A 19,310-nucleotide genomic window follows, 5' to 3' on the forward strand; every position below is an offset into this window, starting at 1 on the left:
TTTCATGTCATTCACAGTTTCTCCCTGAAAACATACCGGACTGGTTTTGTTCATCTTGAGGAGGACATATGGTCCCCAGTTCTTTTGTAAACTCACAGAGTTTACTCTTGTTCAATCTTTATAAGTCATCACCTTTCTCTCACTTTTATCATGGCTGGGATTCCCTAAGACTCTCACTTTCTCAGGAAGGAATTCCGTTTCAAGAAGAATTTTATAAATTCTAAGAAGAAACACTGATGAGAACACAAACCTCTAAAAACCTCCCAGCTGAACTGTTAGCGCCTACAAACAACTCCTCCAATTATTACAACCTGTTGCTTCCATCTCTGTGGCTTTGGAGAGATTTTCAATGGTGTGGGATAGAAATTCCCATTCTGTGCTGCTATACAGATAAATATTATTAACAATTGCTGTCTGCTGGGAAGACTATCAATCTAAACAAAAGCAAGCTTATGAAAAGAACAGATGTATAAAGCTTGTGTACAACCAAAATGCGAGATACATTCTGAAAAGGGAATCACTAAGAATGGTAACCTATTGTTCACAGCTTTGCATATTGATCATCAGCAGATTTTCTTGTTGACTACAACTGCCTTTTTTGGATTCTGATGTCATTCCATGCTCCTTCTGGTTCAGGCATCACGCCTCCACAAGTAAAGACTTTGCACTTCAAACTTCGATTCTGCTAGTGATACATGAAACAGAATACTTATCTTTTTGTCAGACCTCTGTGTCACTCCCCTCCTTAAGTTAAGAAGAATAATGAAAATAGACATAAAGCTTAAGATACATAAGAGCTGTTGGAAGTCACCCTCCTAATTATTCAGTGTTTTGACTACTCTTCCATGTTAAGCCCTATTTCTTTAAACGGTATGAACACAAATGCACGTGCAATGCACAGGTGTGAGTGTGTGCCTCCAGCATTCCTAAAGAGCCCCATTTAAATACAGACTGGTATACACATGCACCTTCATCTTATGAACAGTAATGACTACTAAAAAAGTGCAAATGTGGCACATAAGCATGCCTGTACGTTTTTGACAGTACCTCTACAGTGTTCAAAACTTGACAGGACAATTTTAAGGATTTCTATTGATGATACATAGAAGGTCAGGTAAAACCTTCCACATTAATGTAACACAAGCCATTTGATTGCAGAGGACATACCAACCAAAAGCTACAATGCAAGTTCATATATCACTGTCCTAATGAATGTCATTGTAAGTGAACTATCTTGCAACTGACTTTCTTAGTTGACTACTTAAATGTATCTTTGTCTAAGCAATGATTCTGGTTTTGTACATTTCTAGCTTGTCTACAATACAACATGCTAAGAAACACTAATAGCCTCCTAAAGCTAACATTAAGTGCTCAGTCTGAGAAGTAACCACATGGTCATACACACTAACCTTCAAGTGACCATTACATTTCATTCAAATACCATATATTAATTGGAAAGATCTACTTTAATGGAAACACTTTAATCCTCAATAGAGTAAACAGGTACCAGAGGCAGGGATGACAGCAACTAGAGTCCCTACAGCACTCCAGCAATAGCAAGAAAATGACTTGGAGAACTTTGTCTAATGCCTAATAAACTCCAGAGATGCAAACCCAACAAACAGCCACAGAAGAAATCCAAACAGAAGCCTGCAGGCTGGGTCGGGAGGATGGAAAGCTTTTGTCCACTGCAGGCAACGGCTAAAGCTGTGAAGCAAAGATTTTATCATAGCTAGTGGTTATCAGCAACTGCAAATGTTACAGGACTGTTCACAGTCACACGAGTGATCCTGCTCCCTTCAAAGCTTCTGAAAGAAGCAAGTAAGCAAGAGAAGAGAAGGCGAAGTTCTGAACGTGGGAGTGGATCATGTATTACTCAGAAAAGCCCTCTTCACTGACACACGATTGTTTTTAGACTGAAACCTTGAATCTTTTCTGACATATGGGAATGAATTTCAAAGGCACAAAAAGACATTTTGTCTGCCAAATGTCTTTTGCCTCAGCTACAAGTTTGGTGTAAAAGTATAAACTGCTTTCTTTTTAAATAACATAAACATTACTTTGAGTCCAAGTGAAATAATTTTTATACTCTATGAGAGTATCAGTTGTTCCCTACATTATAATGAGAAAGTGTGGCTGTTCTGCTTTGTACAAAGCCGTACCTCAACATGACACCAAAGCCTTTCTTCTTTTTCTTTTCTGGATCTTCATTTTCTTCCTTCCTTTTTTTCTCTTTGATTTTAGATTTGCCCTTTTCCTTTTTCTTCTCTTTTTCTCTATTTTTTTTGTCTTTTTTTGCTTTGGTTTCTGTATCTTCTGTTTCAGGGTTCTCTGGATGGGCAGATTCCACGTTTTGAGCTTCCTGACCAGAGTGAGAGCTCTTATCAGAGAAACCATCTGCACAGGATGAAAAAGAAGAAGCAGTGAGGATGGCTAGGGGCCACTAAAATGCATACATGTGGAATACAGCACAAGCGTCTACAAAGTGCTCAAATGACTCACAACACTTACTCATCTAATTAAATAATTTAAAAAGCAGACTAAACATATCTAGTAAATTCAAGCAGATTTATATTGCAAATTAAATACAGAGTTATTTTAGTGACTTGTTTTCTAGTTACTATTCCTGAGACAAAAAATCCTGACATGGTAAAACACTATTCTGTTTGAAATCTAGCTTGTTAACCTCCATCAGCTTGAGAAAACTGACATTCTGGGATGCAAACACTGAGAGCTTACTTCAACAAGAGATTCTGGCAACTGACATAACCAACCTACGTAACAAAATCTTTCTATTTTAATGGCTGAACAAGAAATAGATGAACTGCTCTGTCTGGTTGGAGAAGAGCTGTGCTGTTTCTATTTGGGGGGCTCAGGATCCAAGCACAGTTTTATGCTCCATGTTAAAGGAGACATATTTCCAGACTGGGGTCTGTGAGCCCATGGTGACAGAATGAACAGCAGGGTGCTATCAATACACTCTGCCTTGTCTATAACAGGAAACAAATTTCCTGGTTGGAGAAGGGGGAATTGTAGACAGCTCTGTAAAACAAGCAAGATAATTTTTAATGTAATCTGAAGAAGGCAGCTGCTCCTTGAAGTTGAAAAATATAATTATTTAAGGATTGAGTTCTAAATCCTCCAATCCACCCCCGCCCCGAAGGAGATCAGTGAAAGACTTTACACTAAACCCTGTCAAGGTTGGATGGGGTACTGCAAAGACAGCTCTATTCATTGCAAGACATGAACAGCTTTTAAAATATGATCAACTTCAATTGGACTAAATCATTTGCTCATGTGCTTTACAAAGTTGGCCCTCAGCAGTGCTAAATGAAGGTGGCTCCTTCCATATGCGCTATTAGCAACATACCCTCCTCTCCATCTTCAGGTCCATCGTAAGACTTGTCAATGGCAGCTCGGAAACTCTCATTACACCCCCGTCCACGGACCACATGAGGCCTGGGTCTGTGAAAAGGGAGTTCATTCTTCCTAACTTCAGCCACAGCAGTCTGAAGACTCTCAAGAGAACTGGACTTCTTCAATCCCAGAGTAGGACCGAAATCCCTGCCAGAAGAGTCTGGAAAACAAATAGTTAAGTTTTTATACCAAAACCACACAGAGAAATGAAACTAGTCAGACTTACATTTAATTGTGTACTTTATTACTTGGGGCCTTTGAAATAGTATGCAATCAATGTAATTTGTTCTAAAAATAACTTCAAGCTATACCTAGCTCAGTAGATAGCCCTGTTCATACTTGGAGGGAATGGCAAATAATTTACAGACATAACAACAGTGATGGGCAGGCAATAGGTGGCTCACTGCAGCATTTTGAAGCCTGCACAAGTGGTAAGGACGGGGTTACTTCTTCCCCCTTTAACAGCAATGTGTCAATGTGCTAAAGGTCTCAAGGAGAACATTATCCTTAGACTCACAAAACCAAACACTGCTACACAACAAGAGTTTTGTGTTTTAGAATGAATCAGGTTGTATGAACAGTTGATATTTTCAAACACACTTATCCTGTGAGAAGATATTATTAGTTCTCTCCCAGTCTGATCCAAACTTTTTCTTTAAGCTAAAACTAGAGCTATGATATCAACATACACAGCAGGTTTGTCAAGAAACAAGTATTTCCAGCAAAGTGCTGCTTAACATAAATGATGCTGCTGCCTCTTTCCTTGTTTATAGGCATAAGAAAGCACTTCATACAAAAAAGAGCAAATATCATCCCGAGACTCCCAAATCTTTCCTCTCTCCAAATGCTTTACTATCTGACCTTAGAAAGGCATAACTACACTGGGGCAGCAGTAGTGTTAATGAGTTTTAATATAATGATAGTAGAATAGGTAAAGAAAAAAGTGCAGTGAATACATGCATACCAATCAGTGAAGAAATTAACAGCTTGATTTAAAAGCCTTTGCAGTATCTGTTTACTTTTTATATGGCAGAACAGTGAATGTGACATACAGGCACTGAGGAAGAGATTTTGCCTTCTGTCTTTGAGACAACTATTAAGTGATACTAACACAAGCAACAGGATAAGAACAGAAGGCCTTCACATACATGTCCATATACTTTCATGCCTAAAGAGATTTAAGGATCACAGAAAAGACAGATAAGTTAGTACTATATGCTGTGATTTTAGCAATCCTAGAGTGCAGGTATTTCTGTCCTAAGGTAGTGTTACCAGTGAATTCTTAAAAGGAAAAAAAGCTAAGAATTGCCACCAAATAGACTCATCAGTAGTGCCTTCATAAAGCAATTTACACTTCCACTACTTGCAGACTGATATGTAGCTGAATATATCTGTGTGGTGCGGAGACAAACAAGTTTAAGGAAAGCCTGATTGCTAGGTCATTCACTGGAATAGGTCATACTTCTTTGTTCACTAATTGCCATTCTGAAGACTACCATTATTGCCAAATTAGCAAGTGCTAAAACACAGAGCAATGACTTGCATACAACAGAAAGGTGCTTAAAATCACTTACAACTTGTACTTTAGTGAGAGGCACTGTGATGCCTATCTCAGGCTAAGAAGGAGCACAACCAAGGGAAGCATAATCATGGTGAAAAGCAGCAAAGTGAAAGCCACTCTGATCAGTAGAGAAAAAGCTGGCTGAAGGTCACTTCACTGCCTAACATCAAAGCATATTGTTACCTTAACAGACAGTATAAAATGGCAAAGATTAACTGCATTTCTCCCTCACTAGCAAGGAAAGTTAAACATCATCTGTGTTCTGCCATTTAAAAGGTGTCCTCATTTATTCAAAAATCTAAGGAGTCTTCAGTGACAGATTAGTATCAAGTATTTAGCTGCATCTTTCTAAGACTGTAATAATTTTATCTGAAATTTCACTGGCAACATTGGAAGTTTCGTCACTACTACCATCAAAACCTACCTGTGAAGAAGCATCTGAACCCAGGTAAAAAATAACTTGATTTTTTTTTTCTTATTGATGCTTCAGTAGTAGCAATGCAACCTCATTAAGAAGGGAACATCAGAATCATAGAATAGTTAGGGTTGGAAAGGACCTCAAGATCGTCTAGTTCCAATCCCCCTGCCATGGGCAGGGACACCTCACACTAAACCATATCACCCAAGGCTTCATCCAACCTGGTCTTGAACACAGCCAGGGATGGAGCATTCACAACCTCCCTGGGCAACCCATTCCAGTACCTCACCACCCTAGCAATAAAGAATTTCTTCCTTATATCCAGTCTAAACCTCTGCTGTTTCAGTTTCAACCCATTACCCCTTGTCCTGTCACTACAGTCCCTAATGAAGAGTCCATCCCCAGAATCCCTGTAGGCCCCCTTCAGATACTGGAAGGCTGCTATGAGGTCTCCACGCAGCCTTCTCTTATGTTAAGGAGTTTAAATCCTTGCACATTCTCACCACTGAGAAGTTCATATCCTTGCAGTTCAGCTTTTACTCCTTTTTCTCTTACATTATAAGGCTGTAATAATCACACACTAATGCACAACTAAAGATACAGGAGCTGAAGAGCTTCCCTAAGCAGGGAGACCAGTCCCCTTGCTTTCACAGCCAGCATCTATTACTGCATGCACAAGACCCCACAATGAAAAACTACCAGATCCCAACTAGAGAAATTCCTTCCCTGCTTCAGCTCCTTTTCCATTTCCAAAGACATTTAGGACTGCCATAAGCTGAATATTTCCTTATGGGTTAAAAGAAACCCCAACAAACCAACCCCCCCATAAATAAACCACAGAACCCCCATCTCATCTTCTACAAGTTATTAACAGGCATTTCTGGAAGTGCTTGGTATGTGTATGTGTACGTATCTAGCCCTCCCCATACTTTGAATACAAGAATACAGTTTGACAAAGAGAAATTTAACTGTTCACTTGTAAAAATGTTTCCTTCTACGAATTTTAAATTCCTGAGCCCTCGTTTTAGTGCATCTTTTTGGCACAATGCTAAAAGGTCAACTGAAGTATCCACTTTTTTTTTAGTAAATGCCTTATGAATTACTTTAAGCATCGCTCCTGAATTTAGGAGAGAAAACAACTGACATCAGTAGCTGCCTAAAACTGGTTGAAACCAGCTTGCTGGTTCCTAGATGATATGTGTAACTGATCATCCTCTAAGATGGCTATTACATATACCTTAATTTTTCACTCAATGCCAATATGGCTACCACAGATTATTTTCCTTAATGTATTAGTAAAAGTAAAGTTCCTTTCTGTTCCTTTATTACTATTATTATGAGTTTCAGGACTTTCCAGGCTTCTCTTTTCCCACATCTGCACATTCCTCTCTTCCTCTTTTTTTAGCCCAGCAGAAGGAAACATGCCAAAAGCAAGCTGTCAGTCATGAAAATCAAAGAGAAACAAATGACACAGCGTTGTGGGCAATGCAAGCCACCCCAAAGGCACATGTAGAGAGAGAAGCCATGAATCACTGCCACTCTAAATGAAATACTACTCCTAAGACACCCTAAAGAGTAAGCATTTTATATATTTATCATTCATCTTACTTTTAAATAACGATTCTTCTTGAAAACCAAAACTATAGGAATATACCTAAAGGATAATATTTAGAGGCACATATTTGTGTGAGCTAGACTAATTTACTATTTACTTTTTGAAAATTACAGTGAGGTAAAAAGCAGTTATAAAGAAAAAAGAAGGGAAAGTGTCACTGAGATCGAGAAATTAGAATAAACACAAAATTGCAATAGATTATAAATAGTCTGTCTCTGTATTTACTGGAGCCCTAAACACACACATTCCTAGTTCCTACTGCATTGCACATGACGGAGGTTCATGTGTTGCTAGGGAAGAGAAATGGTTATGAAAACAATTCATCTTCTACCCTGTGGATACTGGGATGCTGGAGATAGAACTCGAGTGCTGTTAGCAGGCAAACAACTATTTGTTCATGAAACACCAAGGCTGACTTCTTTTGTGGTAGGACTCCGTCAGATATGCAAATAACTTGGGTTTTATATCCAGATACTTCCTCAATAATCAATTAAAGGCAGAGAATGGTTTAGGAAAGAGGAATTTGAAAGTCATTACATCATGTAGCTTGCGATTTTCAAATGAAGAGCTTTAACAGGACATTTTTGTAGAATAACCTTAGATCATACTGTAGCCTTTTCTTCAAGACTAGTTTATACAGGTAGTCTAGAAAAGATTATGAAGGGTTTGATAAAAAGCAAGAGAAAAATCACTACCTTGCACTCACATATTAAAGACAACATGTATCATTTTGCTCATTTTACACATCAAACTAAGCATTCCAAATTAGGAGCAGGAATACTGAGCACAGAACAACCCCACACCTGACACGGAAAAAATAAAAAAAACTAAGAAAGAGAAATCAAAGCATGGGCGAATTTAACAAGTTCCCTGATTAAAAGAACCAGCTACAGTCTTCAGATTTACAGATATTTCAATCTATTTTACCACATATAATGATTGCAATTTAGCCCATATTTGCACAGACTGCAATTTCAACTGTGAATAATGGCAGTTCACAATTTGTAGCCCAGAAGGTATGCTGAGCTTTAGCCCACTGAAGAGGAAATGCTTGGGATAAGGCAGCCATTAAGCAAGAGGTAAAAAATGCACTACTGTCGTCTTAGAAATGTATGCTGGTGTCACTGTTTTCTATAGTCTTATCACTAACAAACGACACTGCAAAAGAACATGTTAATGTTTCAAAAAGAATCATAAGTATAACATTAAAGGTCTCAAAATACTAATAGTTTTCACAGTGCAACAATATAAAACTAAGACGTAGGAGCAAAAGAAGAAAGAGGTTCAAGCAAAAGCAGTCAGAAATGGCACACACATTTCTAGGTTAATGGTGAAATTGGACAAAATGCAGCCAAGCCCTGTCTTTGCATAAAAGAATGTCTGATGGTATCTGTTAAAATAATTAGCTTTCTTCATTTAGTTACACAGGTTTAACCTCTTGCACAACCTTTCGCTTCACAGTATAGCTCTGCATTTAGTGAAAAGTTTTCCTAGGCATTTGAATCCCAACTCCTCCCTCCAGCAGGCTCATATTCTCTCTCTAGTTGGTTCAAACTGAAGCACTTGCCCTTCGAACAGGTCCCAGTATAAATTAAGCTACCTGACCTTCTACAAAGCAGGAGCTTTCTCCTCAAGGATATTTATATATATCAAATTGATTTTAGATAGAGCAGTTACAACCTGCTGGAGGAAAACAGCTATAGGAAAAGTAATACAGACAAGAAAAAGTCCAGTTTTTAGAAAATATGATTCCCCAGGGATTTCAGGCACCTTGTAAATTGATCAGTCTGAAATTGGGTAGTAGTAAAAAATTCCAGAGCCCTGTGATTGCTTTACTTTTACTTCCACACCCGCCCTCCGATAAGGTCAAACATTTCAATCTGGCTTTAAAAGATTGGGAAATGTGACACTTTCTGAGATTAATTGATATAAATTACACTTCTCAAACTAAACCAACATTTTTGTTCCCAGGCCAAAGTTTAACATGAAGTGAGAGTCCCTGCACTAATATTTAAACAAAGTCAATTTAATGGTACGAGGTTAACATCTAGAGCGTTACCTTTGACCTATAAGATGAAGGAGGAAACCTCTTCAGTAGCAGAACAGAAAAAAGCAAGCCAATACTTACATTACTTTCATGGTTATGATCTATCTATTTTGTTAAATCTTAAGCTTATTTTGAAATAAGCCGCTGAATAATTACTCAATCTTATTCATCGAGCCTGAAACCATATTTTAGAAAATGGCTAATTTAAATCAGATGTAACAAATCAAAAGGATGCAAAAAGTTCCCATTAAGCTTTCTGTTTTCTTTGCTAACTCAAAGTTCTTTTTTTGCATTCTTTACACAGAAATACAAGAAGAAACTGTCTTATCAATAACTGTAGTCATAATTTATTTTTTTTTAATTGCTATGTCCTTTTTATGCATCAAGTTTTGGCCTGAACACATTTTTACAAACACTCATATAAGCTGCATGTTAAAGATTGCTTTGAGCATCGTTCACGGATTATTTTAGGCTATAGCAACAACAAGGAAAATGACTGTTGTAAAAGAAAGGCTAAACCAAGGCAACAAAGAAACACACTTTTCAGTTTCGCCAATTTAACTCACACTTAAAAATTAAATAAGCCACTTCCACTGCGTATGCTTTTCCTTATCTGTGAATATTAAGACTAAGGAAAGAAGTTGGATTTTTAACAGAATGACCCAGAAAAAGGATACCTTTTGCGAATAATGGCACTACTTTCGTACACCTGCCCACACTCTGATCAATGTATCCTACATGCTTGAGGTATTTATGAGCTATCTTTATTGCTAACCCCACCAGCACCAAACTGCCCAACAGCCACTCTAATTTAAGATGCTCTAAATATTGTTGCCATGGGTGACACATGAACATGGAGTAAGGCAAAGCTCTGCTAATAAAAAGGCTTTCACAGCATTTCAGTCCTTGCTCATAAGTAAAGTTAAAATTTATGGCTTTTAAAATACTGGATCTGAGAGAGGTCAGGTTAAATGGCTGCTCGTAATAAAAGGAATCAATATGCCACAGCATCTGAAGCAGCCAGCAAACTAAATAAACACTTCATCCAAATCCACTTGGCCCTGAATTAAAAGAACATAAAATACTGTATTTATTTTGTTTGCCCTCCACCAGTCCGTGGTTTGCATCACTACATCCACCAGAATTCTACACAGAACAAGCAACAAACATATGTTGGCCAAGTAGCAATTAAACTGTATGTCAAGGCTATGAGCAATTAACTGGGCATTAACCTTATCAGGGAAACAATTCTGGATTAGCCAACTACAAACAGGCAAACATCTCAGTCTGGGAAGATTCTGCAACGTCTATTTACAAAAGCTTCAGAGGACTCAGACTTTCTGTCTCAGGCACAGAGTAAATGAGCCATTTTCAATAACAATCCTTTCTTCATAAACCCAAAACAAAACCAGAATCACCTTTTCCAGTGATTAGTGTGTCCTATCAGCACAAAAATGCAGTACCACTTGTTCTTTACAGCACTTTAAAATAAAGCAGACCAAAAGAAGTGGTGAACTCACATCTTTTGCTCCTAATTCACATTTGGTTGAACTTATAGATTGATTTCCAGAAGAAGTTACAAAAAACCTATTATCTTCTGTTTATTTGTACATATTTAAATAGAAAGTGCATAGGTTAATTTTGAGCCTAAGAAATTAATGCACTTTTTGCTTGAAGTTGTCAGCAGATAACCTATAAAAAAGGCACATACACACCTGCAATCAATCTATCTACATATATATACACACACAGAGGCCATTCACAAAGGCACCCATATTTTTGAAATTGCTTTGTTTGCAACTTTAATAATACTTGTCTTGAAACAGATTTGAAAAGTTGATGTCAAAATCCAACTCTTAATGGGGATATGCAGAATTTTGTCAAACACACTAGTAACTAAGAGAAACAGTTATCTGGCATAGCTCTGACTCAAAATCCCTATAGAATCTGAAAGGATTATGTAGATTTTCAGCAAAAGTCCTCAGCAAAATTCCTTTTTATTTCCTAGTGAGATTTTTTAAGATCATTTGAATGTTTAAGAATTTGATAACATTATTTTACTATAAATTGCTCTCAGCTGAACCCGCAGTCGTAGTGATAGCAGGTCTTTAACTTGGCTTTATTTTACATGATTCAACTGTTTATTTTTTGTTACCTCCCCTAAACCATGCTTTGCACTGAAACTTCTTTGCTTGGTCTCATATTCCATAGATGATTGTTTTTAGAAAAACAAAAAACCCCAAAGAACACACATCCCTCTCACCATATCTGAATAATTGAGGAGTGGGAAAACTATATTCTTCCAGGAGGGTAATACTTTTCGTTTCCCTATTCACCAAATAACTCAAAAAGGACTGAAAGGAAACCTTTCAAATTTTGTGTGCAAATATGCTGTGCACTAGGTCCTTCCCTCAGCTTTTAGGAAAGAAAAGTTTAATTTTAACATGTCCAACATGAGTTGGCTCTGGGTAAAGTTGGCTATAAACAGGAATGGAAATACATACGCACTCCCACAGGTACATGAGCATAGAATGATATTCCATGTGCACATTTTCAGCAACTACAATGATCCCATCAACTGACACACCAGAAGCTAGACAGGAATAGTCACACATGCTCCTTAGCCTATGTGTTTAAATAGGTCACAAAGCTTAGTAAGAAGGAAGGCAGAGGGTCATGTGAGCAGAAAGAGCGTATAAGTAGGATAAAAGACTTCAGTACTGAGAAGGTCTTAAAACATGAGAAGTATTTTCAGGGCTTTCTGCCACAAAACCGAATCCTTAGAAAAATCATGTCCAATTCATGGAATAAACGGCAAGGAATGTTCCTTCTAAACAGCTGCAGCAAAGGAGTTTGAGAAACTGTTCTGTAGTGTGCAAAAGCACAGACTCACACCCAATGACATCTGGTTGTCTTCTGGATTTTTTAACAGACACGATTCACAACTGGGTTAGAATCCCAGCCTTGTTTAAAAATAAAATCAAAACATTACTTTAGTTTACTGGTTTGAGGCCTAGTTTGTACGATTTACTGCTTTACATTTATTTGGGCATGAACAGTACAACCCTTCCTTAAGAGCTCTGCAGCTCCCTTGCCAGATAAGTCATCATATGTCATTTTAATGTAAAGGTTATTAAAAAGAAAAAAATAAGGTAGAATAAGATATCAAATAAAGCTGGGTTTGCAAATATGTATTTTTTTAAAACCTCATTACATTCTTAGATGTTTAGCAAAAGTGCACCTAGCCTTAAATATCCCCCATGGAATGAGGAACCTCCCCACATCTCTAAGTTCTGTTTCCCCTGCAGCAAATTTTAATATACTGAAGATGTTACTCTATTAATTACCGACTTACGCATTTAGAACCTTTTCAATATGCAGTTTTGATCTGCTACAATGTGTTCAAATGGCAAATTAGAAAAGCAAATGGAATTGCTGCATGGAATAACTTAGAATATGATTTAACTGTAGTAGCAAATGAATACAAACTTTTGTTTAGATTTTTCTTATCCATTTTTCTTGCCTACATACAAATCACATTACCTTGCTCCCTTTCATTTGCCCAATAAATGATGAGCATACACAAATATGTTTCAAACATAATATGGTACCAGACTGCAGAAACGTAGGGCCAAGAGAAGGAAGACTCATTCCAGTTCTTCTTGGCAACATCCCCTATCAACCAATGGCGACATTTCTGGAGAAGGTTATCAAAGCACTGTTCTAAATCATGATTAAAAAAATTCCAAATTTCTCCAGGTTTAACAGGATGGTAAGCAGCAGCCACAGTGATACTGGATACAGGTTAAGCACAATTAAATTACATTTTAATACAGACAAATACAAGATGGCTTATCTTAGAAAAACAAAGGTTTCCTCTAAACTGGGACTCGATATTACTGGAAAACACGTGCTTCTGCTCAGTGACTCCATGCACTCTTGAAGCATAAACCAAAGTCTAGTTAGATCAGGATGCACTTGGATTATCAGACTTTTAAATCAACCATATCAGAAAACTGATAGACTACCATAAGTCAGGTGCAAAACTGAGTGCCAAATTTTATCTACTTCAGCTATTTGGTGGTAGGATTCTTAGACGAAATTTCAAAATCTGGTATTGCAAAGGCAACAGGAACAGGCAGCTCTCACTGTGTTCTTTTTATAGTTCTACAGCATTTAGAAAAAATAACAAGCATTTACATATTTTTAAAATAACACTTTTCCAAGTAACGTCTTTTATGTTGTTCTTTTGTCTTACTTTAAATAACAGTTTCCTCCTCTGCTGATATTTTGCTTGGTCTTTTGCGAAGATTGATGGAATCCACCCAAAATATGATGGACAATATGCATTGTTAGCATATTTTATGTTATTTTAGCAAATATGTTTATGTTATTTTTACATAATAATTTTATGTTATTTTTAGCAAATATTTTAGCAAAAATGCTAACTTCTGAAATACTAATCTGCAGATATGCAATTACAGCTTCGGTTTTGCTTGAGATTGACAGCTAACTTTAGTAGAGCCTGACCTGTAGCCAGAACACCTTCATGGAGACAAAGTAATTAGATTAATGTGCAAAGCGGGAGTTACTGTTGATCATCAGTCAAATGGGAAATAAACCTGTGTACAAAGAAATGTTGTCAGATATACAGCACTAATAAATAAAACCAAAATTTATTTTTGTAACCTTTTTCTGTTATGTCAATTTGAGAGTTAGCAGGTATAAAGTTTTCAGATTCTAATGGGATATTGCAAATGACATTGCTATTCAATACCTTGAATCATTTGCAACAATAAATGTCTTTCTAGTAATCTCATTTTGAATTTTATATTTGGCTTATTTAATACTAAAAGAAAGGCACATCAATCTCTCTTTGCCTTCAAAATACAGGTATTGCTCATAAACATACAGTTTACTTACACACGAAGGCAAATATATTTGGCTATATATACACAGTCATACAACATAAAGGTATAAAACTTCATTCTTTGCAATCAAGTTGCTTCCTAGTTGCATTTCTAAATGCTATGACAGTATAAAAATTAGATACTACTACTTGTGTTACTTACCCTTCAGTAGATACAAACATAATGACTATAACTAATATTCTTGACATTATAAACTTTTGCTCCAGCTACAATAAAAGCCAGTCTCATGAGCATGAAGAACAATTTCACATAAACATGTTGAACAATTTTGAGTATATTAAGTAATTCTGCCAGATTTCTCTAGCAATATCAGAACATCTTCATTTGCCTTTTTACAATGGCTAGTACTGCAGTTAAACTTTTTCAAGTTGACTAACTGCATAAGAAAATAGTTCTCATGTTCAGTGATCACTTGTATAAAAACCTTTTAGCATCTACACAAATATACTAACTTCTTCTTTCCTCTGTATCAACAGTGAACACTCACATCTCTATTCTGGCCTATATCTTATTTTTCGTCAAATATTTTTGCCTTATTTATTCCTTCTCAGACTGCAGGCCAGTATTTTCTCCACATTAAGAGGGAAATTTGGTTAATCTGTGAAAGTCATGCCATTCCACCTCCTCAAGATAATGCAAAACAAGCCATAATGTGGCTGAATATAGATTCATGGCAATCAATTACTTCAACATTTATATAATTCTTCAAACTTCACGCATATTATCACATGGTTAACCAGAGCTGCTCGGAAGCTTCTTCCCTCAACCTTTAATGAATATGTCAATACTCCTATTGGATCATGATACATACTATGGAATTTACTGCAAAGCATAAAACTAAAAATCAGAAACTGAAACACTGAGGTTATTGCTATTAGAATTTAAAAAAATGAATGATTCTTCTACTATATGCTTAACTGGCCTCCCTGTGAAAGAGCAGCCCCACAGGAAGGAGCAGGAATCTACTAGCTGTGTTCGCATTTTGCTGTAAGAGGAAAAGCAAGTAATGGATAATCAATCATAATTTCTTTTCACAGCAACAAGTTATGTGAATAATTTTATTTAGTTTTGGGGTTCTTTTTTGTTGTGGGTACTGAGAATTTACAGTTTTCAAAGGGAAGCAAGAAAACTCAGGAGAAGCAAAATCTGTTGAAGCTTAGCAGATGAATGCAAACTATTCTTGCCTTCAATCTTTAAGTCTCTGAATATTTGAAGGCAAAGAGAACTCTTGGAGAAATAAGATATAAAGCTTGTCATACCTTTATATTTCTTTTTGCGCATTGGCATTTGGTGGTATCAGAAAGAGGACATGGGCTATATTTTTGTCTGATCCAGCATGACACTGTTATCTTGTGATGGGATACAAATGAAAGGTGTCCAGAAGAAGGTGTCCAGAAACAATACCCCCTCTAAAATAAAGATGACACTGCTTCCTGTTCTTATTAATTCTGCATTACCTGCATTATGAAAACATATAGAACCTCTCTAATCATGGGCCAAAACCTCACTGCATTTGGTATTACAGCAACTCAAACTAGAATTATTTTCAGTACCTCTAATAGTTTTTGATCAAGACGACCTGTATTTCCGCAATACCACCTCAAATTTTGAGTGGCTAGGCCCTAGACATCTGTTTCTGCAGTGATTTCCTCACAATTTGTAAACACTTTGTAAAGTACAGCTCGTCTCCTGCTACATTCCCTTTATACTCCTATGTCTCAGATGTTTTCTATTTTAAACAGAAAAAAACAGATGTTTTGGCATATTATTAATTTACTCATATTTCACATTGAGGTTGAACCTGAATTGTTAATGTAAGTACAGTATTTCAGATGAATGTTGCAAGCAGCAGCCTGTAACAGAGCTCATTAACAAGTTCCTTCCAATCTTTTAAAGACAACATTAGTTGTCTGGGACAAGTTCATTTCTTCTAAACAGCAAGACAGAAGAGCTAAACACAGAACTTCCTTATGTTCTCTTAAACTGGTTTTGATACTTGTTTAAGTCAATTCTGACAGTACAGTCTCTTCTTGCTTAGGTGCTGTTCACAGAATGGGTTAATTTTTCTCAAAATAGATTATAAAAACCCCCAACCACCCTTAAATCTGTTTCAGCGCAGAAACCCTCTGATTTGGAGTTGGTGTCTTGTGGCAGCTTTAATATGGTCTTACTGCTGACTCTGTCATTCTTCTATGTCTGTGCTCTTAACCCTCAGAAAAGACTTAAATGATATTCCTGCATGCTAAGGCACATTACAGGCATACCACTTTCTATTTCATTCAGTTTGAGCTAAACCAGCTACCCTGAGTAAGAACTAATGTTGCAATTGCCTTACACCAGATGACTGTTAAATTTTAATCACTAGGTTTTCTTAGTCTGATTAAGCAATTAAACTGCTTAACTGAAAACTACAGGCAATTGATTCCTAAGAAGGTACCAAGAAATTCTATTTAAAGTTTAAGAACAGTTCCCTACCAAAGATAACACCACAGGAAAGCTCAAATTGCAGAAGCATATTTCAGTATTAGTTGTTCTAGTATTGTTGGCTCTTCTGTTGTTTATTGATTCTATTCACTTGAGCAGTGATTCCTGGTTTCCATTTTCTAAAAATCACTAACAAAATGGGCACTCTGTTCTGCTAATGCAAATTACAGTGCAAGTGAAGATTCTTCATACACTGTACGCGTAACTCATCATTAAATTGAGAGAAGAATTACTGGAATTTCTGCCTCTGCTTTTTTAGCTACCAAAACTTCTTTAATAATGCCAAAGTTTCCTTCATCCAGTTTGGATATTAAAGGATTTGCTGTAGCAAGAGAGAAGCAAGATAGGAAAGAGGTGGAGGTTTTAATGTCAATTTATGTAGGTCTAAAAGTTAGTGTTGCAGGAGCACTTATTGCTGCTGAGGTTTGAGAAACACTGAAATGAGCAGGACTACCTAACACGGTAATTAACTTCTCAGATCAAACAAGAGCAGAATTAGCTCTACATCTGATCACTTTATTGTTTATTTTTCTCTAGGTGAGTATCAGGAGATTCTTGCATCCCCAGTTGACATGTACTACTAAACATAAAACATGGCATCAGAACCTTGCCAAGACTCCCCTAAAAAAAACCGAAACATCAAAAAAACCCCAACCAACCACAAAAAACCCCAAACACCAAACGCAAGATGGAAAAAGATTGTGTAGATTTGCATATATGGTGCCAGGAAGATGTTTTGTGGGTTTTTTTTTTCTTGCCAAATACAAGTTAGTGAACATCAAATACAAGCTATTTTGGCTTGAAGCAATCAAGTATATATTCACATCTCTTACCACTAATAACATTCACTACTACATATACCTTGTTGCTTTGGCATCTTGCAGGATGAAGAAGCATTAGAGAAGACAGGTAAGCTAATCACAGACAAATACCACTGTGCTGAGGGGTGAGTGCTCAGGTCAGAATTTTAAAAGACTACTTTCACATCAGGAAAAATAAGGTAGAAAAGGCAAACAGAAACCAGGCAACCACAGAGTCTATAAGAGGTAGGATTTTATAAAATATTAAGTACTTGCTCTCAGAAAATGAATGCTGTGAGGTTTCAGCTTCGATCTTGTGCCCTATAACTCATGACTTCCCCCATTTTATTTATAATAGCTAAGATACTTAATCTTTTTATACTATCACTCTATATTGTTCCAAATCCTGAGTTTTAGGCCTAACCAGCACTAGCTACTTAAATTCCAAGTGATTCCTTAAAGCATATGTGGTTTATAGAGTACAGCAGGATCTTTCTACATAGTGTTTGCTATATTAATAAAGAAATATTTTTATTTGTTTACACATACAGTATTACTGTATCTACTACATATTAAATAAAATGCATAATTTATTTGCATTTTCCTGTCTGATTTTCTGAAAAGGCTCATAAAAATTTAATGAAAGTGGTTAAAGTAACAGACTATGTATTAAAATTATATACAAAAAATGACCTTAAAAGAGTACTATTAACATTGCAAAGAAAAGCACTTCAGCTTGGAGACTGCTGCAGCAGAGGTGTCCATGGTTAACTTACCTCTAACTTACTGTAAGAGGCTTTAATTATGTCCCAAATACATTATGACAATTTCATCTACAGAACTCCAGCTTCCTTCTTTCAGGAAAGACCTACAAATCTCTTCTTCCACATGTACAGCAATTACCCCCATTTCTGACTCAACACATACTTTAACAACTGCTCTGACATAAGCATTAAGCAGTCCTACATGTGTCTTTCTCATATGGAAGTAAGCTTTGTTTAAAACACTAATGAGATCATTTTAAGACAAACATGTACTGTCTGTGTGTCAGAGACAAGGAATTGAAACAGAAGGATTTTCATAGAATCATAGAATCACAGAATCATAGAACAGTTAAGATTCTCAAGGCCTGATTCTCCTATCCTCCACTCCCTCTTCTGAATACTTCACATGTAGCATTTCCTGGGCTCAGTACTATTGTCCCTTGCCTTGACTGCAACCTGAATGCATTGAGCACTTCTGCAAATGAGCACACATGCAGGTCAAGCACCAGTAAGGTGAAGAACAGACAAGACTATCTCATTGCGTGTGGTTTGAAGACACCTTCGGGCCCCCAGTAATTCTGAAGTAGAGGCAGAGCTAGAAAATCATTTCAGCAGCATTTAATGGCTAGAAAACAGAAACAATGTTTCTTTTTCCCTGAGATATCATAACTACTAACATCATATCCTGCAATCATAGCAAACATAACACTTTGACCTCCAACAATAAATGAGGCCAGGGCTGGGCCTTACACAACAGCTTTCATTACCCTTAAGCAGATCCCTCTTGCGCACTGAAAGTAGTCTTTGGGAAGAAGCAGGTTTTGGTTATAGAGGCTCACAATCAAAATTCATAAAAAGGGTGTGATTTGCCTTTGCAGAAGACATCCTTACTGCTAGTGTTTGCTTAATCCTGACACCTTAAACCTTCAAAATTACATTCTCTTAATAGTGTTATAGTTTCCCAGATTATTTTTATTGTCTGATTTTGTTTGCTTTAAAGAAAAGCCATTTTCTTTACTGAAAGTCTGTAAAAAAGGGCTGCCACCCTCTTCTTTCCCATGTGGATTCCAGATCCACTGTGCTAGATCAGCACAAGCCAGCCTTCCTCCCACTCCCTCTGTTGCCAGCTCACTGCACCCCATACTGCATTTTCTCACCTATCCACATGACCAACCTTCCTTTTCCCCTATCCCCAGCATCCTTTTCCAGCTCCCGTCCAACCCCCACTAGCTTGCTATCATCCCGGCCTCCAGCCATGTATTCTTACTTTTTC

The 19,310-nt window shown here is 36.9% G+C and overlaps 1 protein-coding gene across 1 annotated transcript in view; it reads right to left on the reverse strand.

Moving 5' to 3' along the window:
• Positions 1 to 19,310, reverse strand: part of PARD3B (par-3 family cell polarity regulator beta) — a 407,455-nt gene that overhangs the window by 141,731 nt on the left and 246,414 nt on the right. Inside the window, exons 17-18 of the mRNA XM_031045134.2 lie at positions 3,371 to 3,577; positions 2,163 to 2,397 (exon numbers count right to left, since the gene is read on the reverse strand). Coding sequence (XP_030900994.1) covers positions 2,163 to 2,397; positions 3,371 to 3,577 — 442 coding nt within the window. The remainder of the gene's footprint in view (positions 1 to 2,162; positions 2,398 to 3,370; positions 3,578 to 19,310) is intronic.

This window comes from Melopsittacus undulatus, chromosome 8, assembly GCF_012275295.1.
Source record: "Melopsittacus undulatus isolate bMelUnd1 chromosome 8, bMelUnd1.mat.Z, whole genome shotgun sequence".
Lineage (NCBI taxonomy): Eukaryota > Metazoa > Chordata > Aves > Psittaciformes > Psittaculidae > Melopsittacus > Melopsittacus undulatus.